The sequence below is a fragment of the Electrophorus electricus genome, chromosome 14 (assembly GCF_041902795.1).
Source record: "Electrophorus electricus isolate QZ-2024a chromosome 14, ASM4190279v1, whole genome shotgun sequence".
Classification (NCBI taxonomy): domain Eukaryota; kingdom Metazoa; phylum Chordata; class Actinopteri; order Gymnotiformes; family Gymnotidae; genus Electrophorus; species Electrophorus electricus.
The window spans coordinates 20,837,501-20,859,690 of record NC_137510.1 but is presented as its reverse complement, the minus strand read 5'-3'; the positions used below and the strand labels follow the sequence as shown (position 1 = coordinate 20,859,690).

Sequence of the window (22,190 nt, the reverse complement as noted above, 5' to 3'; positions counted from 1 at the left end):
CACAGTCGATGTGTCGTTAACCCGCGGTAAGAGCCGCGGAGGGGGGTAACGGACACTGCAGCGAGGGCAGTGCTGGATGAGATCAGAGGCTTTCGCGTGCTGTCCTTAGAATAAACGTTTGTACCCTAGCGGTTTTTAGCTCCAAGCGTGCGTTTTGAAGGTCAAATCACCTTGAAACCACTGAAAGAACATTTAAAGGTGTCTGACATGTGGCGATGCCTTCTAAGACCGCAGTTTCAAATATTTTGTTTGTCGCATGGTTTCTTTTTGGGCTTTCCTGTCCTGTGTAGCTTTATATTTACTCTTTTAAAGACATCACCCCATGTGTCTCGTGATGCAGCCATTCCCAATTATTTCCACTTGCTCTATGATTTGTGCAGGAGGAGTGCTGGTTTGATTCGACAGTGGAAGTGGTATTGTTAAGCACTCTCTACTGCACATGTGCAGGAGACTATGTTCACCGATCAGTCACGCCTTTCCCACTCCCAGCTCCTGGCCTGACACCCCAAAAGGCTGATCAAGCACAAACTGGGGCGAGAGTCTTTGTCCAACTAATCAGCGAGACAGGAAGGGTCGGAAATGTTCGGCCAATCGTCTGCCTCCGAGCCAAAACGAGAAGGCTTGCAGTGATGCATTGACCAAGTCGCCTGACAGTTTTAAAAACCATTATTAATGGGATTCGTTTTTTTTTTTTTTTTTAAATCACATCTAAAGGGGCGGGGAGGATGTCTTCACGACACGACGCCGCACGCGAGCCGGCCGAGACATGGTGTGGGAATCCGGCCTTTCTGCTGTCAGGCCGTAGGGGGGACGGCTCAGGAAGAGCAGGCTGCCGTCTCCTCGTCTCTGCGGGAGAGACGGACAGGAACTGCACATCCACGGTGACTCGCTCGAGCTTCATCCTGCGAGAGCGCATTGTGATGAGCAGGATGTGTTGTCAGAGCAGAGGAAACACTGTGGGGATGTTTTTATGCGTGTGTGCTTGAGTATGTGCGATAAAGGCATAGGGAGACTCCAACAGGACCAGCCCTACCCTGATCCGTTTATAGTATTCCGTGTGTGTGTGTTTGTGTGTGTGTTTGTGTGTGTGTGTGTGTACTTTGAGATTCAGTGGTTTGCTTGGGCTGTCGAGTGTCCCAAGCGCTGTTGGAATCCTGCAATGTTTGGCATAGCTCTGGCTCGTATATGCTGGCCTTGTCACAGAAAAAGTAGGACTATGAGCTGGACAGGAAGTGCCAGAGATGAGCTAAAAGTCAAAACAAATTGGCGTTTGGCTGTTAATTTTTATTAAAAAAAATTTGATTGGTTTGAATTTTTATTCTGTGCCTCTCCCTCTGTATTTTAAAGGTAAATGGCAACTTGAGATCAGAGATTAGATCTTATTGCTGTCTCTGAAAAGTTCGTTTTTGTGTTGTTACCATGCAGTAGAAATTGTTTGACTGCTAGGGAGCTACTATTGAGATTCCTGAGATTTGTTTTGTCAGAATTTGGGAAAGAATCTGTTATCTTTTAATAAAGAAATAGGTAGTAGATAATAAAGTAGGTATTTGATTGCATATTACTGATTTGCCATAATTCATAAAATGTATGATATAGGATTATAGCATCATACATACACACACACACACACACACACACACACACACACACACACACACACTGCCTGGGCAAAAAAAAAATGTCACCACCTAGATTTAACTAAGCAAATGAGTAAGAACCTCCCATTAATGATTACTGCATGGATGATTATGTCTCAGCTGGCAACAAGTTATTTAACCCTAACGGATGCAGTGAGTAGCTTCTCATTTGTTAAACAACCATGTCAAATAACACATCCTGTGGTCATGGAAAAGATGTTAATCTGTTTCAGAAGGGTCTAATTATTGGCATGCATCAAGCAGAGAAAACATCTAAGGAGATTGCTGAAGCTACTAAAATCGGGTTAAGAATTGTCCAACGGATCGTTAAAAAGTGAAAGGACAGTGGGGAAACATCTTCGAGGAAGGAATGTGGTGGGAAAAAAATCTTGAATGATCGTGATCGGCGGTCACTTAAACGTGTGGTGAAATCAAATTGTAGAAAAACAACTAGAACTCAGGGATATGTTTAATAGTGAAAGTAAGAGCATTTCTACACACACAATGCGAAGGGAACTCAAGGGATTGGTACTAAACAGCTGTGTAGCCTTAAGAAAACCACTTGTCAGTGAGGCTAACTGGCAAAAACGGCTTCAATTTGCTAGGGGGCATAAAGATTGGACTCTGGAGCAATGGAAGAAGGTCATGTGGTCGGATGAGTCCAGACTGACCCTGTTCCAGAGTGATGGGTGCATCAGGGTAAGAAGAGAGAAGGCTGAAGTGATGCACCCATCATGCCTAGTGCCTACCGTACAAGCCTGTGGGGGCAGTGCTATGATCTGGGGTTGCTGCAGTTGGTCAGGTGTATATTCAGCAACGTTATGTGCCCAAAGAATGAGGCCAGCTGACTACTTGAATATACTGAACGACCAGGTTATTCCATCAATGGATTTTTTCTTCCCCGATGGCACGGGCATATTCCAAGATGACAATGCCGGGATTCACCGGGCTCAAATTGTGAAAGAGTGGTTCATGGAGCATGAGACATCATTTTCACACATGGATTTGCCACCACAGAGTCCAGACCTGAACCTCATTGAGAGTCTTTGGGATGTGCTGGAGAAGACTTTGTGCAGTGGTCCAAATCTCCTATCATCAATACAAGATCTTGGGGAAAAATTAATGCAACTCTGGGTAGAAATAAATGTGGTGACATTGCAGAAGCATGTGGAAATGATGCCACAGCGAATGCATGCAGTAATCAAAGCTAAAGGCGGTCCAACGAAATATTAGAGTGTGTGACCTTTTTATTGGCCAGGCTGTGTGTGTGTGTGTATATATATATGTGTATATAAAAACATCAGATGTACTTCTGTCATCACACCTTTTAAATCAGACCCTGTTCTCTGTCTTTTGAAAACATTTAGTTGCCACCAGTACTTTGAAATAATTGTAGTGTTTCTGTCAGAATGTGAACATCACATACTTTTAAACAGTCCCCTCATGTGCGTACTATTGGTCAAAGGATTTCAGGATTTTGGAATTTGGAAAGATCCAACTGACAGCTTTTTGTCCTGACAGGACACAGCTATAACAGCAACAGCTTTAACTAAGGTTGGATTTGAGATTGTAAAGATGGACGAGTGAAAGAGCAGACAAATTAAATAGTGATGAAATATGGAGGGATTTGATATTTCATGGTAATGTTACATTTGTTTCATTTTTATTACTATATTTAAAAAAATGACTTGTACATGATGGTTGCTCACTGCAAATTACAACAAAAGGTGGTCTCCGATTGGCTGTGTGTGTGTGTGTGTGTGTGTGTGTGTGTGTGTGTGTGTGTGTGTGTGTGTGTAAACAAAACAATACATAGCTTCAGTTTGTCACAATGTTTTCCTTTTAGCACCCAATGCACTACATCTGAATTGTGTAACACTCATAGACTAGAAGCACCTTTAAGACGAATGGATATATCAGATATGTATATAAATAATGCAACCTATTTAGTTAATTGACCACTAGTGTTTTAACAACAAGACCTCAACAAGCATAGGCTTGTAGATGACCGTGAATTCAGGGTTTTATAAAATTGCAAAATGTTTACTATTTTTGTGTATTTGATTGTTATTTTTCTCCTTTAGAACTTCAGCATGGACCATGATCAGCCAATGTTTTTTTGTTTTTTTTTTAACAGTGGTAACGAGGCGTTTGCAGGCGTACAGTGTATGCAGATTCACACTGCTTTCTGTTTAGTAATGCTCTCTCCTCTTTCCTCTGCAGAATATGACCGACACCTAGCACCCACCAAAGGCATGGCGGCAGCTCACGTGGACCCGAACCTGAACCACGCCCTGGGCCAGGGCCCGAAGCCGCGCTACAGCGGTGGCGTGGAGCGGGCGGCCGGCACCCTGGAGCGTGTGCTCAAAGTCTTCCACTATTTCGAGAGCAGCAGCGAGCCGTGCACGTGGGCCAGCAACATCAGGCACGGGGACTCCACAGACGTCAGGGTGAGCGAGGGCTGCGCGAGGCCACGGGACCCTCGGTCGTTTGGGAACATGCAGATTGGCTTTGTAAGGAAAGCAGTCAGGCCTGCAGGATGTGAAAGAAGTATTTTGAATTTGAAACATGGGATATGACATACATGCATGTGTGAACACTGGGTGTGTTCAGGCGGTTAAAGAAACTAATTTTTACACTTTTGACTGCATGAGGGTTTTTTGTTGTTGTTTTTAGAGCTGGTATTGACACTCATTTGGGGCATTTGACATTGATCTGTGTGTTTACAGGGCACAGTGGGATTTTGTGTATGATATAAACAAATGGCTGGTTGAATAATGCTGCTATACCTCCTAATGTTCGATGTAGCACCATGCTCTTATTTCAAATTGCAATACATTTTCTAGATTATTCATCAATGGTCCATTTTACCTAACGGGCAGGAGGTAAAATGGCCCCCCTCCTCCCACTGTGGCTAGTCGAGTAGAGAGTAGTAGCCTGTGACCCGTTGCTCTAAATGATTAACATGGCTTGGTTTTTGAATCATGAATCATGAACTTGCCCTATTTTGCCATCACCAGGTTGGCTGTGGATGACGTGTATGACATGATGAACTAAACACTGTATTAAATATTAAGCAAATCCTTTTAGGTCTTTACCTGTAGTCTAGGACGTAATACATGTGCCAAGTCACGTAAATACAGACTATTATTTATTATTATTTATACCTTGACGGATCATAAAGGACTGATTCTGGATTTAAACATTTGCACGAGAGACCATTAAACATGATCAGTCATTAGATCATACTTGCATGGTGTGATCTCTCTCTCTCTCACTCTCACTCTCCCCATCTTTTTCCATCTCTGTATCCATCTTACACTTGCTTTGTTTTACATGCGATTCTTTATTGATTCAACTCCGTCTCCGACTCTCCCGCTTTCTCTTCTTTCCTTCTGGTCCGCGACATCCGCGATAACCCCATCGGTGTGCGAGTGCTTAATTTCTTCACTCACTCAGCTGCTTCTCTCAGTGATGGTGTTCCCACCTCACGGTGGCTCAGGCGTTACGCAGGCTTTCCTATAAAGCCCGCCAGACTTTTTACAGATTCAAAGAACCCGTGCAGGGTCCCTGCCAATCTGCCACGTTGTCTTGTAATCTCCACACACGTCAGCCTTCTTCAGAAATGATCGCGTACTCTCGAAACTGCCGCTCGTCCCGTCCCGTGAAGGAAACTCTGTGTGCTCTGTGTCCTCAGGGCGTCATCCAGAAGATCGTGGACATCCACAAGGCGCGGTGCGTGGCCTGCTTCGGCCTGCGGCTCAGCCACCTGCACTCCGGCGAGGTGCGCTGGCTCCACCCGGACGCAGGCGTGTCCCGCGTACGGGAGCGCTACGAGCGCAGCCACCCTCAGGACGAGTGGAGGTGAGGTGGCTGTTCACGTGGAGTGTTTTGACGCATTTGTAATTGTAACTGTTCGCGTTTACTTTTAAATTCAGCTGCAGTACCTCAGTGACGGCATATGTGAATGAGTCTCTCATTGTACATTTCAGAGCTGCGACAGGCAGAAGAGAATAGATTCACTGAAAGCAAGCTTCACTCCTTTGTCGAGCGCCATAAAGCGATTTATGTTTTAGCAACCATGGCTGTCTCCTCCCAGTGTCAGCGAAGCAAAAGCACTTTGTATTTAAATATAGATCAAATACTGAAATAAAGTTGCTTGGAGTAAGCTGTGAGATGCTATGAGAAGCCAGTTTGCACTGTTTGTTCCGTCAACTGGGAGCCAGGACAAAGAAGAGTCTTGGTTCTTTGTCTTCACGAGACTTGAAGGAGGGCGTTTCTTGAAGCTCAGACTGTTCAAGGCGTGGCTTGGGCTCTCACCATTGCCATCCTGTAGGGGGTCCATTCTTGGCTTTGAAGGCGAACATCAGAGTTTTATATCTGATGCGAGCAGCTACTGGAAGACTGTGAAAGGAACAGCACTGGAGTAACAAGAGTGATCTTCAGAAGATCTGCGTTCTGGATCAGCTGTAGGTGCTTAATGGTCCTCGAGGAAGACCAGCGATCACTACTTCTAACCTATATACCTCTGGTCACTTCTCCAAGACCCTCTACCTCTGATCTCTTCTTTTAGTCCAGTAATGGCTTAGCTTTTTCCTAATGGAGCATTGGCTTACTGTTGCCTGCCTCTGAGCAAACATTAAATAATGCAAAAGCAAGTGCCTCCTCCTCTGTTTGATCACACTTCCTAAGACTCAAGTCCCAGAATAGACCTACTGTATGAAATGTAGGCCTTAATATCTGGGTCATGCTGGCTCCGTGAAAACGGAAGCACGTGTTGGCATGTTTGGGGGGAAACTGCAGTGCATCGATTCTCAGGTCACCCGAAACAGACCGAACAGGATGTCAACTGTATTATTTGCACCTTCCTGAACCCCACTGCAGAGGATGTCTAATCTCAGAGAATACAACAGACACGGTCCGCAGTGAACTGCTCAGATAGAGAGCTGTTGTCGAATGCTCTGAAGTGAATGGGGCTCATCCTTAGCGTGGAATAAACGGAGGCGTTCAGGTCAAAGGGTGAACACTTTCCCCGCACAGGCTGCAGCTCTCGCCAGCTCTGACGAACCGCGGCGCTATAACAGTGGGCCCAGGACTTTACAACAGACGCTCCACCCACAACGCTCACCATCGAGGATCACCTGTTTGAGAAAGGAATATGTCGTGTGGTTTAATGGATGGAACAGGAATGGATCTAGCAACGTGTGGTTCCGGTGTTTTTCTAGGATGAAATGTTGTTTTTAAACTGTATAAACCGTGCGGGAGAGTCTCGTTTAGCCCAGCGTTACCCCGGCCCCACTCAAAACAAATTTCAAAATGTTTCGCGACATTTGCCTTCATCCCTTGTCCATCGCAGACCACAGCAAACCTCGGCCCTTGTGTCCTTGGAACAGATTTCCAATACGAACCTCTGACAGGTGCTTTGGCACGCCGTCATGGGCTCAGCTTGCCTGGGTAATCGGGGGTTATTGAAAGCAGACCGTAAAGAGGCTGGGAGTAAATGGGGAGGAATGGGTGGAATTTTCCCCGACAGGCGGACAACTGCTTGGTGCAAGCATTCGTGAAATCGTAATCGAGGTCTCTGGCAGGCCGACGTGGAACACCTCGCTACGATCCCTGATCACTTTCGTACGGCGTGAACACTTGGTGGCTGACGCGTGTGGACCGCTCTCACGCGCACACGTGTGCTCACACGCAAGCACCGCCTCTGTTGCGGCTGACAGCGCACAGGCAGGCTACAGGGCAGTGCGTAGACAAGCAGCCTTTGGGGCTGAGGCCGAGCAGACAGACTGGGGGGCTGTGTACCAAGGGGCAGCCTTAGCTGGAAATAACTGAATGAGGATCAATAAAGCCTGCACTCACACAGGATACTGAGAGCTTGCCTGTGTTTGGTTCGTTGCTACGTTCCCAGTCTGCTTCCCAGACTCACAGCTGTTAAGGCACTTGGAATACCTAAATCATCCCCCAGGCAACCTGGACTATTATACTATTACTGCTAAGTCAAAGACAATTTTTCAGTAATTCTCGTGTGGTCTCAGTATTTCTTGTGTGGTCAGTCACATGGAATTTTCAAGCATTTGGTGATTCGCTCAAGCCATGTCTAAATGAGACAAATATATCCACGTTTAAGACCGATATTTACATGTGTTTAAGCACCAGCAAATGCCATTGAAATGAGCAGGGTTTAATACAAATGCTAGATCAGATCCGCGTTCCGTGTTTACCTGTGCTAACTGAGCATGTTTCAGTTTGGAAACTGTGTTTGACTAGTTTGTATAATTTCTCCTCTGTGCTCAGGTATGAACTGCGGATACGCTACTTGCCAAAAGGATTCTTAAAACAGTTCGCTGATGATCAGCCAACTCTCAACTACTTTTACCATCAGGTAATAAGCCTGAAGACTCTCTCCTCAGCCATGTGTAAATCTTCATGTGCACGTGTTTATTCCACTGTCACGGAGGGTGTGTGTGTGTGTGTGTGTGTCCGGGGGTGTGTGTGTGTGTTGCAGGGTGTTTGCAGTGTAGCTAAACTAGGTCAGTAAGTTTTAGTTTAGCACATCACTAAGTGTCTGCGGTGCCAAGTTCACCGGAAGCAGACCAGAAATGACAGGAGACAGGATAGGAGCCTGCATCCCTCTCTGGGGTCATCTACCCGGCTGGGAGGCTGCAGTCACTCCGCCCTCCTGTGTCCGATGTCCAGTATCAGTCTGTTCTCAGGAGGGAGGCCGTGTTAAGTCATGACCCATATTTGGTCCCTTTGAAACGCAGTAACAAAATGTTGCAGTTCCCACTGCAATATGGTGGAAGGGCTGTTAGTGTGTTCCCGTGTATGTATCCATTATGTCTGCTCCCACTGGCATGCTCACTGCAGTCGGCTATAATGCACTTCAGCACTTCTTTTCTTTCATCTTCTGGTGTGCTCTCTCTCTCTCTGTCGGCATAACTACATCAAGGACAATATTTCTAGAGCATATGGAATGCATTCTGTTGAGGCTAATAAGGAAAGATCTCTCTCATCCTCTCATGCTGCTCTGCTATAAACATCAGAGTTGTCCTTTCAGAGCATGCTGGCTCTGTTGCAGTCACGGGGCTCTAATTCTCCTTCTAAATACCCCCCCCCCCCCAAACCCCACTACAACCCTCTAGGTGAGAAGTGATTATATGACGGAAGTGGCTGATCAAGTTGATCAAGACATTGCACTTAAACTTGGCTGCCTTGAAATCAGGTGAGAGATTTGAATTGCATAATGTGTGTGTGTGTGTGTGTGAAACAGAACACATAAATATGGCAAATCGGTGTACTGTATTTTTCTTCTGTTTTTCAGGAGGTTCTTCAGAGAGATGCCAGGAAACGCCCTTGATAAAAAGTCTAATTACGAACTGCTAGAGTAAGTCGGCCTTTCAGTGATGGCATCGTGCTTTGATTATTAGCTTTCTGCCACTTGATAAGTGGATGTATGGCAGATCAGACATGACTATAAAACACCACTCAGCCCCTCCCCCAGTACAACACCACTCAGCCCCTCCCCCCAGTACACCACCACTCAGCACCTCCCCCCAGGATACCACCACTCAGCTCCTCCCCCCAGTACACCACCACTCAGCCCCTCCCCCAGTACAACACCACTCAGCCCCTCCCCCCAGTACACCACCACTCAGCACCTCCCCCCAGTACACCACCACTCAGCCCCTCCCCCAGTACAACACCACTCAGCCCCTCCCCCCAGTACACCACCACTCAGCACCTCCCCCCAGTACAACACCACTCAGCACCTCCCCCCAGTACAACACCACTCAGCACCTCCCCCCAGTACACCACCACTCAGCCCCTCCCCCAGTACAACACCACTCAGCACCTCCCCCCAGTACAACACCACTCAGCCCCTCCCCCCAGGATACCACCACTCAGCCCCTCCCCCAGTACAACACCACTCAGCACCTCCCCCCAGTACAACACCACTCAGCCCCTCCCACCAAGATACCACCACTCAGCCCCTCCCCCCAGGATACCACCACTCAGCACCTCCCCCCAGTACAACACCACTCAGCACCTCCCCCAGTACAACACCACTCAGCCCCTCCCCCAGTACAACTCCACTCAGCCCCTCCCCCAGTACAACACCACTCAGGCCCTCCCCCAGTACAACACCACTCAGGCCCTCCCCCCAGTACAACACCACTCAGGCCCTCCCCCCTGTACAACACCACTCAGCACCTCCCCCAGTATACCACCACTCAGCCCCTCCCCCCAGTACAACACCACTCAGCCCCTCCCCCCAGTATACCACCACTCAGCCCCTCCCCCAGTACAACACCACTCAGCCCCTCCCCCCAGTATACCACCACTCAGCCCCTCCCCCAGTACAACACCACTCAGCCCCTCCCCCCAGTACAACACCACTCAGCCCCTCCCCCAGTACAACACCACTCAGCCCCTCCCCCCAGTACAACACCACTCAGCCCCTCCCCCTAGTACAACACCACTCAGCCCCTCCCCCAGTATACCACCACTCAGCCCCTCCCCCAGTACAACACCACTCAGCCCCTCCCCCCTGTACAACACCACTCGGCCTCACCCGCCTGTGCTGAGGCTGGTTGTGGGTTATCTACTCCCGGAGAAAGAGAGGCTGTCGGATGATGCTTCAGACACCTCCTCGCTCCTCGCTCCTCTCTTCTGCTGTATATGGGTCAGAGTAAATTGCGCTCTCCATAACCTGTCTGCTCTATTTATAGTGGAGAATAATGCCCCCCAGCCATGGTGACATAAGGTTGGAACTTCCAGAATCTCCCATAGGGAACTCAGTTAATCCTGGGGTGCTCCTGGACACTCGCAACTAAGTATCGGAGAACAATTAATATCCAATCCGGACTGGAAAATGAAACTGAAAAATCTCTTGTGATACAGTATAATATATATTACTATAGAATATATTATAATTTAAAATGGAGAGCAAAATATTTTGGCTTTTGACCTGCTAGTGCCACCCTAAAATACCTTTTTAATGCTGGTTACATCACACCCAGGGCACCTTTGGAGACTAAGGAGGTTTTCTTTTCCAGTTAGGTGTGTAGAAAGCATTTTCTTCAACATTAGTTCATTATTAGTCTTCCCTGCTTGTGTTTCAAGAGGCTTGTTTATAGCAACAACAGTAACAGGTAAAAACAGTGATTTGGTTTTGGCTGTTGAAGCACACCTGGACCCATGGGTTACAGTCCAGGTTACTAAGATTGCCTCGAGCTGACACCTCAGAAACTTTCTCGGCTCGGTGGTACGTGAAGCGGAAGTCCAGTCTGAGCTCCAGCCCGAGATCTGTTCGCATGCACTAAACCGTTTTGACTTCCTCTCCTGACCCTCAATTCTCTCCCCTCTGCTTCTTCCGCAGGAAAGACGTCGGCCTGAGGAGGTTCTTCCCCAAGAGTCTGCTGGACTCGGTCAAGGTGAGCTTCAGCAGGTGCCCCTGAGCCACGGCAGGGACGAAGCCCCACCCACGCTGCTTTAACCACATTTGCGTCCTCTCTCTGCTTGGGGTTTTGGGTGGTGAGGTTCTAAGGCTGAACTAAACGTGCTCATTCTCTGAAGGCTGTCTTGCTTTCCCACGGAGTCGTCTAGGCTCAAGGTGCAATTTCTTATGACAAGTGATGCGACCAAAAAGAAACACAATATAAATAAATAAAACGGAAACGTATGTTTTAGTGGAGCCATAGTACACTATGTTGGAATTGCTGCTGTGCGTTTGTGTGTTTTGTTACATTTTAGGACAGATCCCTGCTGCAGAGGGAAAACAAGTGATAAAAACGGTATCCACCTTGCGTTCTATAAAAAATACATGTTTAATTTTATGGGTCCAAAATTAGTCAAATTTAGGGTGAGGCTTAGAGAACATGAAAGGCCCGTCCGCTTGCCTTGTGCGGATGCTGTTTCTCTCTCGCTTAGGCACACCCCCCTCCCTCTACCCTAATACTGCCTCCAATTACCCACTGCCTTTTACATGTCGTCATGGAAACCAAAGCACTCGTCAGGATCACGGGTAGATAGATTTTACTCATTGAAATCCGTTTGGAGTGGTGTTTTGACTTCAATGTTGTTGACATGAAATTGTCTAATTGATTCCAATTAGATAATTAAACATGGGGAATGGTATCTGAATATAATATTTGTGTAATGATGGTCTGTTTACGTCGAGACTCTTTGCAAACACGGTGCTCCCTTGATTTATAATTTGAGTGAACATTTTAAAGGGTGCAAAAATTTCCGGAAAAGCGGCAAACCCAGTAACACGTCCTTTTCTCTTTTTATGTTTCAGTAAGGAAACATAAAGGGAATACAGTCACCTTAAAAGAGCTCTGAGTCTCCAAGTCAATGAATTATTCATTGAGTTAGCGTTGAACGTTTGAATATGCATTGATGGTTGATGTCTTTTCCCCCAATGGGAGGAGATTTTCTTGCATGTTATTCAAAGAGAGCTGTTTAGCATCAGTGTGGAAGCCAAGCCCACTGAAAAGTGATCCAGTCGTGCGGTTGGTGTTCTCTTCACAGCCCAAGTCATTACGGAAGTCCATCCAGCAGACCTTTAAGCAGTTTGCCAACTTCAACGATGAACAGAGCATCCTCAAGTTCTTCGAGATCCTGGGACCCATTTACAGATTTGATAAAGAGTGCTTTAAGTGTGCCCTCGGGGTGAGTTCATACCCGCCGCCGTCATATCCTGCAGTTTGGAATTCTCAGCAATTGGGGGGTTTGGTACTTTTTTTTTCTGTACCCCTGCCCCCCAAAAAAAGAAAAGAAAATTTCTGTCTCTTAGGCAGATGTTTAGTGAAGAGATTACATTATTCATGGACTCTAATGACCTCTGCTGGCTGAAAAGGAACAGTTAAGCCGAAGCAGTCAGGCTTGTTATTATTGGCCACGTGTGTGATTAAGTACTGGACAGTCTGTGGGGTTGAACTGCCAGACCGACCCTCTGCTGTGGTGTGTCCTCCAGTCCAGCTGGGTGATAGCGGTGGAGCTAGCCATCGGCCCTGAGGAGGGAGTCAGCTACCTTACGGATAAAGGCTCAGCTGTGAGTACGGCCGCGGGCATCCCTGAGTTACAGCACCTCCCTGGGTGTTAATGTTGCAGTCAGGAGATTGTGTGCTGCAAGCATCGTTAATCGTGTGTGCGTGTGCGTGTACAGCCGACACACCTGGCCGACTTCACACATGTGCAGAGCATCCAGTTTGAGGAGCAGGAGAAGAAGGGCATCCTGCAGCTGGATGTTGCTGGAGCAGCAGAGGTACCCCCCCCCCCCACCCACATACACACACATACAGGTACATACACACACACACACTACAGGTACACACTCGCACACACACACACACACACACACACACACACACACACACACACATATATATTAATACTTATTGAAGATTTAGTTCCACACTTAAGTTCTGTGTGTTTACCCGGGGCTATATACATAAGTCTTGTGTGTGTGTGTGTGTGTGTGTGTGTGTGTGTGTGTGTGTGTGTGTGTGTGTGTGTGTGTGTGTGTGTGTGTGTGTGTGTGCACGTGTACCATTGTGGTGGGCGTGCATCCTGCAGCCTCTAACAGTGACCACACCGACGCCGAGCGTCGCGGAGAACATGGCCGACCTGATCGACGGGTACTGTCGCCTCGTCAACGGGACCTCCCTGTCCTTCATCGTCCGCGTGCAAAAAGGTACAAACCCCTTTCCTCCACCTGACCTCAGACTTGTACGCGGTTCGGGTGAGCGGGTTTTGTGTCTGTTCTGCTGGCTTTATCACCGCGTGTAGTCTTGTACTGCACCGTTATGCTCCCAGCTTAAAGCAAGTTGTGTCTTGTGTTCCACAGAGGGAGAGCGAGCATTGCCTTCAATCCCAAAGGCTCCAAAGTAAGTGATATTTTTTCCTTTTGTAAACCAAACGATCTCTCCGATAATCATCTACCCCCCCCCCCTTCGGTGTTACGGGAAAACCCCCCTGGCCAAAGCACTGTAGTGGCAAGCCCTTCGCATCAGATTGGAGTTCGAGTCCCAGCCACGCCCCCTGCCGATCGCCGCGGATGCGATAAAGGACGCGGGGAGGGGGCGGCGGGGTAGGTTGGGAGCTGACACTCGTGCCTTTCCGTGCTGACGCAGCAGAATCCAGAGCTTGATGATCTCTCCTGCTCCTCGCCGTGCGTGTGTGAACCTGTGTCTGTGATGGAGACGAAGACGGCAGGCTGCCTTTCCGTCTGACTCGCCGGCTGCCAGGCCTCTCTCACCTCAGGCCCAGACGTTAACTCGGCCCGTCAGTTGTCACAAAAAGGAGAATGCAGGCATTAAAACCTAACCCTGTGCGAGCCAAGCTGACGTGTCTGTGCATAATCTGCTCTTTTGTCTCGGGCATCGACTTTAAGCGCTTCTGTTCATCTCCCATCTAACCTGCCGCTCTGGGCCGGCCTACCCGCCTTGGTCATGGGGAATTTCTCAGTTTGTTACCATGGCAAAACAACAGCCCCTGGCCTGCCCATGCCCTTGTTTAAACAGGTTGTAATCTATTAGGTTCCCTCCCCACCCCCCCCGTCTTTTGCAGACCAATGGAACAGTCCTGTCCTCCTCTAGCGACAAGCTTGTGTCCCCGTCGGTCTGCTCTAGCCGGAGGAGAGCGATGTTGCGTTTTGACTGTTTGTGATGATGTACAGCGTTCACCAGCTGCAACCTCTGCTCCACAGAGCCTCAAACCACGAGAAGCGGCTGCAGGGGGTCAGGGCCAGGGCCGTCTCCATCTCGGGTGAGTCTCGGCACACCTGCCTTTTAGCTCCTGAAGCGGAGAGGCGTTTGAGTGAAAGGCCTCGGTCGGTTTCATCAGATAATGACTGCATTTAGTCTGACGATAATATAGGTGTTTAACAGACAGCGGCAGCTCTGATACCAGTGTGCAGTGTTTTGGGTTTTTTTGGGCGGGTGGGTGAACGTTAGCATATCGGAAGTCGAAGACTTTGTGTGGCTTTCCTGGCCACTGACACACCGTGCAGTCACAGACGCGTTGCTCTTTCACTCTGAGTGTGTGACGACGTTTACCACATGTCCAAGCCATCGGTCTGAAACAAGCAACCCTACAACTTTTTTTTGCTTCTCTCTGTGGTTCCCAGAAATGAATATAATCTCTCCTTGTCTCTCTTTGTCTGTCCGTCTGTCTGTCTGTCTCCCTCTCTCCGCGATCTCTCGCATGCCTCTCGGATCTGCAGATGAGATTAGCGGGGATGGTAAAGTCATGTTCCTCTCTCTTATGTGGCCCGAGTGAAAACCGTTACTGAACTGAGCATGTCATCTAGCGTAAAATTTCAAACCGCACCACCAGAGAACGTTCGTGTTCGAAAAGGAATTGCCCAGGCAAAGTTCCTTCTGACTAACGCTCCACTTTTAAACGGGTTTGAGCAGTGTGGTGGAATCAGCCGTCCGTTGCTCAGTTGTTAATGTCCAGCTGGTAATGACCTTTCGATGCGCGCATGTGCAGCCACCACAACGGTAATAACCTGCCCTGGGACTCAAGGTGGTTTAGTCTGAATAGAGTAGCCACGCTGAGTTCATTTTGGATCCTTATCTGTCAACACCAGCTGTTGCATCTTTTTTTCCCTGATGGGGAGGGGGCAGGAGAGGGTGAATATTTGGCGAGTCTCCTAAGCCCTGGGCGATTCCTACCCCCGCTCATCCAAACCGTGAGCTCATATTCAACAACACAGATACGAGCTGGGCAGGATATCGGCAGGATGTGTTGCTTGGCTGTACCCAGGCCTGCCAGCAGCGGCGCCGTTCCTTGCCTTGATGGGGAGATCTTTCCTTAAACTTTTAGCTGTAAGTTTTTCCCTTAGAAGCAGACAGCAGAGGCAGGAGTGTTGCTTTGCCCATGACTTCATCTGTTTTTCCCAAAAACACTAAAGCTGTTCATCTCCACACACACACGCAGTCTGTCTCTCTCTCTCTCTCTCTCTCGCTCTCTCTCTCTCTCTCTCTCTCTCTCTCTCTCCCTCTCTCTCTCTCTCTCTCTCCCTCGCTCTCTCTCTCATACCACAGCTGTGCATATCCTATAAGGCTGCCAAACCTGCTAAACATTCAGTGGGGCTCCGCGAATGTGTGTAGACACTGTAGGGGGTTCTGCCGTAGCACCGAGGTGGTAGTTACGAAGGGAAGTGTGGAGGACCTCCTTTAAGGGTTCCACAAACAAAAAGAAAAAAAGAATAGACTCTGAGATATCCGCCGAAGCGTTTGGACGGTTCCTCAGCTCCGGTTCACGCCATCGTCTCCCTCCTCTCGCGCAGAGACAGATGACTACGCGGAGATCGTAGATGACGAAGACACGTACACCATGCCGTCCAGTGAGTACACCCAGCTTTTTATGTGCACGCAGCCCTCAGGTGCTGGAAAAAAAAAAGAAACACTTCCTGTAGTTTTCTGGGGTTTTTCCTCTGCTAATGGTCATGGTTTAGGATTTGGCTACACGTGATTGGTCCAGGCTCGGGCGCCGAAGGTAACGGACTACGCCACGGACGCCCGTATTTTGCTTTGCTGTTCTCCTGGGTATTCTGAGGTAGCGAAGCCTGATCCAGGATCAGCTGGGAGGTGTGGCAGGTGTGCTCCGCCCTAATACCTCGTCCGTGCTCGTTTCCTCGCCCCGCTGTCTCGTCAGACCAGATGTTCCCAGAGCCTTTGATCGGGATCCAGGCACCCGACGCTAACCCCATTTCCAGCGCCCGCACCGCTCTTTCGTCCGCCGCACAAACTCCGAGGGCTGTGCGGTGCCGTGCGCTGCTTACTGCCGAGCAACTCCGGCCCCGAGAGCGAACAGCTGGACTTATCGAGCTCTCCTTAATACAGCTGCTTTTCAGACCCATGCTCTCTGTTCATGAAGAAATGGTTATTTCTGCAGTCCCCTGTTCCAACAGGCACCCTTACCCCCTCCACGAGTAAAGACGGCCTCTAAAATCCAAACAGAAAAACAGTTTTTCCCGTACACGCACTGCCATAGCGCGCATTTAGCGATTTACTGATTGGCCATGGGAATGTGCTCGTGCTTTGTGCGTTTTGGTAATTCAGGAGCCTCGGGGAAAATTCCAAGATCCGGCCAGCAGATACTTTAGCAAGCTCAGGAAGGAACAGAGAGTGAGCCACGCTATGCCGTACTGTCTGTACAGCAAGACGTTTAAAAACAAACAAACAAACAAAAAAAACTATTTCACCTAGGTGACCAGAGACAGGCTTACGGTCTACGTTAATGGCAGTGACTCTCAGCTCTTTGCTTAACTAGTGAGATGGCAAGCGTTTGTTGTGTGAGGGATTGCCCTTTAATGATGACCCTGACATTATCCAGTGTTGTATCCAATTTTGTCTCCTCTCATGTTAATGGCACTACAGAGTACTATGGACTAGATGAAGGTAATGGTCTCTCCTGCTTCTTCCATTTGTATTGTTTTCGGGGGTTTTCTGGCTTGTGCTTGTGTAATGCGGAACCTCTGACCTTGTGTGTTTTGGATACAAGCATGTGAGTAGCTGTGTGTGTGTCTCTGTGTGTGTATGCCTCTTCCTGCCTGTCAGATTGTGGTTTCGTACTTTCATTGGTCACGAGTTACTAAATTCTCGTGAATATTTTGCTGTACTTTTGTTCGGTGGATATACTAAATACTGACCAAGCGGACCGAGCACGCGTAGTGAGTTTTGGTCACTGTATTTTGAATGTGTATATTTTTTTCTTGTAACATCCTGTGGTTATGTTTTTAATAGGCTGTTTTTTTTTTCTTACAGCATATTCACATTGCATCTCAGTTTTAAACAAATTGTTCTTGTTTGTTTGTTTGTTTGTTTGTTTTGCAAGCTGAACTGTTTTCATGATTTTCATTGCATGTGTAAACTCATATTACTTTAACCTGGCGAATTCATATTTGCCGGAGTAAGGTGGATACTGTCAGAGATGCTTTTTGGTTTGGAAAGGGTTGCCTTTGTAAAAAAACTTTCAGAAGATCATTATCTCATGTTTTGGAGTTGTTACCCACAATGCCAGGTGATTTTTACCACTGGTAAAGTACTCTAGGCTGAAATCCATGGCCCCTGTGCATCAAATGTCTCAGAATAAAGCTACCGATCACATGCACTGGGACCAGAGGCAGGACTGACCTCAGGCCAGCCCTTGTCATTCTGAGATAGTTGGTTCATATGGCGTCTGAGCGTAGCCTTCCAAAGCAGCCTGTTCTCTGATCTCTCTGACATCATGTGTCCTCTCAGCCAGGGACTACGAGATCCAGAGGGAGCGTATCGAGCTGGGCCGATGCATAGGGGAGGGCCAGTTTGGAGACGTCCACCAGGGAGTCTACGTCTGTCCGGTATCCTGCTTCTCACACACACACACACACACGCACACACACGCACACCTGCCAACAGCACTTGTGACGGCTCGGCTCCTGGACCGCTGTCCGCTCTTCTGTCCCATGCAGGAGAGCCCTGCCCTGTCTGTGGCTGTAAAGACATGCAAGAACAGCACATCCGACAGCGTCCGCGAGAAGTTTCTCCAGGAGGCCCGTGAGTCCTGACGTATATACAACCACTGTGTGTGTGTGTGTGTGCGCGCGCAATACCAACACGGTCTGATTGAGAATCTGTGAGCTGAGGACCACATCAAAGCTCCTCTCTCATTGGTGCTGTGATGCGGGTTGACACGTCTTCGCCCGCGTCCAAACCAGCGCCCCCACACCGAGCCGCTGTCTGGATCCCCGTGTCCTGAATAATCTCTGCTGAGGGGACCTGTGTGTGGGTGTGTGTGTCTCCTGTGCGTGCTGTGTTGGCGTGTGTGTGGCAGCTATATCCCTGTGTCTCTACTTCTGTCTTTGTTCTTATCTCATTAACTGAATAGGAACCATCTTAGGAGCCTGAGAGAGTGCATATTCAGTGTGTTACACTTTTATGTTTGTAGCCATGGTTACGCTGTGGTCCATGACCACTGGACTGAACAACATACTTAAACAAAGGCCATTATCATGATACCAATGTGTTAAAGTGCAAATATACTAAATATTTCTAAATATACTGAGTGATGGTGTGTGCTGGAGTGCGCTTATCTGTAAGTAGTCTGAATGCTGTTTCTCTCACTCTGCAGTGACCATGCGCCAGTTCGATCACCCACACATTGTGAAGCTGATTGGAGTCATCACAGAAAATCCTGTTTGGATCATCATGGAGCTCTGCACTCTGGGAGAGGTGTGTTATGCATGCTGATCTTCCCCCTTCTCTCTGTTTCCCTTATGCTACACTAGGAACATGGCTTGACAAGCTGGCCCTAGGTCAGCACACCAAGGAAGCTAGATTATTACCCAGTGTTCCTAGAGCTGGCAGGAATTTCTTGTAACACCTGGTTCATAAGCATTCAGTAGATCGGGCACGAGGCTGCTGAACAGAAGAACAGGAAGTGGCTGTACGATCGCGGTGACGCGTCTGGAGAGGTGCTGAAACATTCTTTAGAGCGCGTATGCACTTACAAGTCCAGCACTTGACCGGTACATCGCCGTTACGCGGCGTGAGCCGTTGAAAACCAACTCCATACCCGAAGTCCCTTTCTCCCGAAGAGACTGGGTCGGCAGAGATAACGTCCGATGTTACAACATGGCACTGCAAATGAGGAAGAACTTTGGTTTAAATTATAGCTCTTAAGCAGTTATTAAATAGCACATTTTATGCCCATGTTATCATTGACTGTACAATCATATACTTTATGGCCATTAAAAGAGACTAATTTTATATTTTTGGTCATTAAATGACCATAAAAGTGGGACTAATGAGTGTAGTTATTACCTTACATATCAGTGTGGGTGATACAGTGAACTAGTGGATATGAATCAGGGAATGGTGAGAGAGATTAGGGATAGTCACAGGCGTAGGTTAAATGCAGGGTTTTAATAGGCAATCTGGCAACCTTAATAATTGGTTTAGACTGCTTTATGGTCAAGTCAAGTGGGGTCTACCACAAGAAAATGTACCCAAGAGGCAGCAAATGAAAAAACGCTTTCTTTCAATGAAAAGAAACAAACAAATAAACCCACAATAAGAGCCTGTCTGAGGCGGGCGCTGCTGTGTTTGTGTTCCCGTGCGTCTGCAGCTGCGCTCCTTCCTGCAAGTGCGGAAGTACAGCCTGGACCTGGCCACGCTCATCCTGTTCGCCTATCAGCTCAGCACAGCGCTGGCCTACTTGGAGAGCAAGCGCTTCGTGCACAGGTGAGTGCCCCCGCGCGCCCGCGCGTCCTCGTGTCCGCCGCGCGCTCCCACTCACAACTTCCGAGCTCTGCTTCCCCCTGCAGGGACATAGCCGCCCGGAATGTGCTCGTGTCCTCGGCGGACTGCGTGAAGCTCGGGGACTTCGGCCTGTCCAGATACATGGAGGACAGCTCCTATTATAAAGGTCCTGTCCTACCTGTCGCCCGTTGTTGAGACACTCTACGCTGACAGTATACCGAACATAACGGGACTGGTTTAGTTAGGAGAAGCCTTTTTGTTTTCTTAATATAGTTGTATAGTTTGCTTTGGAGTAATCATCATCCATTAGGCACCAGCACAGGCAAAGTGGTGCTATCACTGCTGTCCACTTAAGTCCAGAGCACAGCTTTTCCAAACTGATAGTTCACTGTTGCCATGGAAATGAACAGAGCTGTGTGTCTCTCCCTCTGTAGCCTCTAAAGGGAAACTGCCTATTAAATGGATGGCGCCAGAGTCCATTAACTTCAGACGTTTTACCTCATCCAGTGACGTGTGGATGTTTGGTAAGTGTGTGTGTGTGTGTGTGTGTGTGTGTGTGTGTGTGTGTGTGTGTGTGTGTGTTCGTGCCCTTGTGTAATGGTGAGCTTATGGAATATCAGGATGTGTGTGTTTGTGTGATGGTGAGTTTATGGAATGATAAGGGGTGTGCGTGTGTGCACCCTGGTGTAATGGTGAATTTCAGGAGTGTATCTGAGTTTATGGAATGTTGGGCTGGGGTGCGTGTGTGTGTTTGTGTAATGGTGAGTTTATGGAATGTTGGGCTGGGGTGCGTGTGTGTGTTTTGTGTATGGAATGTTGAGGCGTGTGTGCACCCTGGTGTAATGGTGAGCTTCGTGCGTGTGTGCGTTTCACACTGAGTTTCTCTTCAGCTCCCACTGGTCATCATCTCAGTCTCTTTGCCATATGAAGTCATCATAGCACATGTGCTCTGCAGAGACGTCTGTCGCATCGTAGCGTCCAGACACCGAGAACATTTTGCTGGGAACTTGTATTGGGAACCAGACTGCTATATAAATACGAGCATTCCAGGGAATTCAGAATCACATGACCAAGAGCTCAGAGACGTGAGACCTGGTGCGAGTTTGTGTGTTCTGTCTGCTGTTCTCCCAGGCGTGTGCATGTGGGAGATCCTGATGTATGGTGTGAAGCCCTTCCAGGGCGTGAAGAACAACGACGTGATCGGGCGCATCGAGAACGGCGAGCGGCTGGCCATGCCCCACAACTGCCCCCCGACCCTCTACAGCCTGATGACCAAGTGCTGGGCGTATGACCCCAGCAAGCGGCCCCGCTTCAACGAGCTGAAAGCGCAGCTGAGGTCAGTGCCCGCCGCGCCCTGGCGACCCCCGCCGGAGAATGTGTACAGAGAATGTGCAGGTTTTTTTTTAAAGCATCACGTGTGTTACCTATATAAACGCAACTTCAAAGTTCCGTAGGAATCTTAAGGTTTAGGGGGCACGCTGAATTGTCCGCGTTCTAACACTAGAGGGCGCTGAAATGCACCGAAACGATCAGTTCACTTTGCAGGCTGTGCTTCTGCTCGATCGGTGTGCTTGAGCACGCACTCGCTGGCAGCTGACAGCTTTCCTCCCCGTCTGCAAGTTTGCGTGTCCATCTCTCAGTGCAGTTAGGTGGGAAGCGGGAAATCTCTTTGTAAGTGATTTGTATCAGCAAAATTGCCATAAACCTTAACACTTTTTTTTTTTTTTTTTCCTTTTCCCATTTTGGCAGGCTGTTGTGCCAATCAGATCAGTGTTTTTTCTTGCCTAATTCTAAAGGTAAATCCCGAGAGCGTTTTGAGAGCGGTCGAATGGCAAATGCGTGTAAGGGCACGGTCTCCTCGTACCCGCCTGAACTCTGCGGGGGAAGGCACCAGGCACACGAGTTCACCCCCAGGTCCACGCTGGGGGAATTCCTTCTCTGACCCTGAGTAAGGGCCATGCCAGTATGTGTCACTTCCTGTCTGTGGTTGATCTCATAGGGGTCATGGCAAGGGAGCAGATATCGCAGTCGTAGCCGTTCCCCTTTGCCCGGCTCCCCACCTCTTACTCGTTTACGGAGACACGCGCACACCCATTCCCGCACACAGGTAGAGCAGCGAAGAAACAGGCCCCTACGGCTACAGAGGTAAAGTTAGCACCATGATTAATGGTGCAGTGCTAGTCTGCCAGCCATTCACGCTCCTGTCCACACACGCTCTCTGGGGGGGGGTTATGTCTGAGGAGCACGCCTCCGGTGGGCGTGCAGACGCAGTGACGCGACACCGGGGCGAGTCACC

General features: G+C 48.6%; 1 protein-coding gene across 18 annotated transcripts in view; it reads left to right on the top strand.

Moving 5' to 3' along the window:
* ptk2ab (protein tyrosine kinase 2ab) overlaps positions 1-22,190 on the top strand; it is a 56,908-nt gene that overhangs the window by 17,843 nt on the left and 16,875 nt on the right. For 11 of the 18 annotated variants that reach the window (XR_014116857.1, XM_081695976.1, XM_081695969.1 and 8 more), the window contains 22 exons: positions 3,861-4,087; positions 5,335-5,501; positions 7,935-8,022; positions 8,783-8,862; positions 8,962-9,024; positions 11,020-11,074; positions 12,174-12,314; positions 12,619-12,696; positions 12,811-12,909; positions 13,221-13,338; positions 13,492-13,531; positions 14,353-14,411; positions 14,869-14,886; positions 15,940-15,996; positions 17,033-17,053; positions 17,897-17,994; positions 18,106-18,190; positions 18,765-18,865; positions 19,761-19,876; positions 19,960-20,060; positions 20,329-20,418; positions 21,026-21,230. Coding sequence is in view for 17 of the 18 variants with exons in the window: in XM_081695976.1 (XP_081552102.1) it covers positions 3,861-4,087; positions 5,335-5,501; positions 7,935-8,022; positions 8,783-8,862; positions 8,962-9,024; positions 11,020-11,074; positions 12,174-12,314; positions 12,619-12,696; positions 12,811-12,909; positions 13,221-13,338; positions 13,492-13,531; positions 14,353-14,411; positions 14,869-14,886; positions 15,940-15,996; positions 17,033-17,053; positions 17,897-17,994; positions 18,106-18,190; positions 18,765-18,865; positions 19,761-19,876; positions 19,960-20,060; positions 20,329-20,418; positions 21,026-21,230 (2,107 nt within the window). In the remaining variant the exon portion in view is untranslated. Of the gene's footprint in view, positions 1-731; positions 882-3,860; positions 4,088-5,334; positions 5,502-7,934; positions 8,023-8,782; positions 8,863-8,961; positions 9,025-11,019; positions 11,075-12,173; positions 12,315-12,618; positions 12,697-12,810; positions 12,910-13,220; positions 13,339-13,491; positions 13,532-14,352; positions 14,412-14,868; positions 14,887-15,939; positions 15,997-17,032; positions 17,054-17,896; positions 17,995-18,105; positions 18,191-18,764; positions 18,866-19,760; positions 19,877-19,959; positions 20,061-20,328; positions 20,419-21,025; positions 21,231-22,190 lie in introns of those variants that run through there. The other 7 variants (XM_081695970.1, XM_081695979.1, XM_081695971.1 and 4 more) reach the window with 4 other exon arrangements.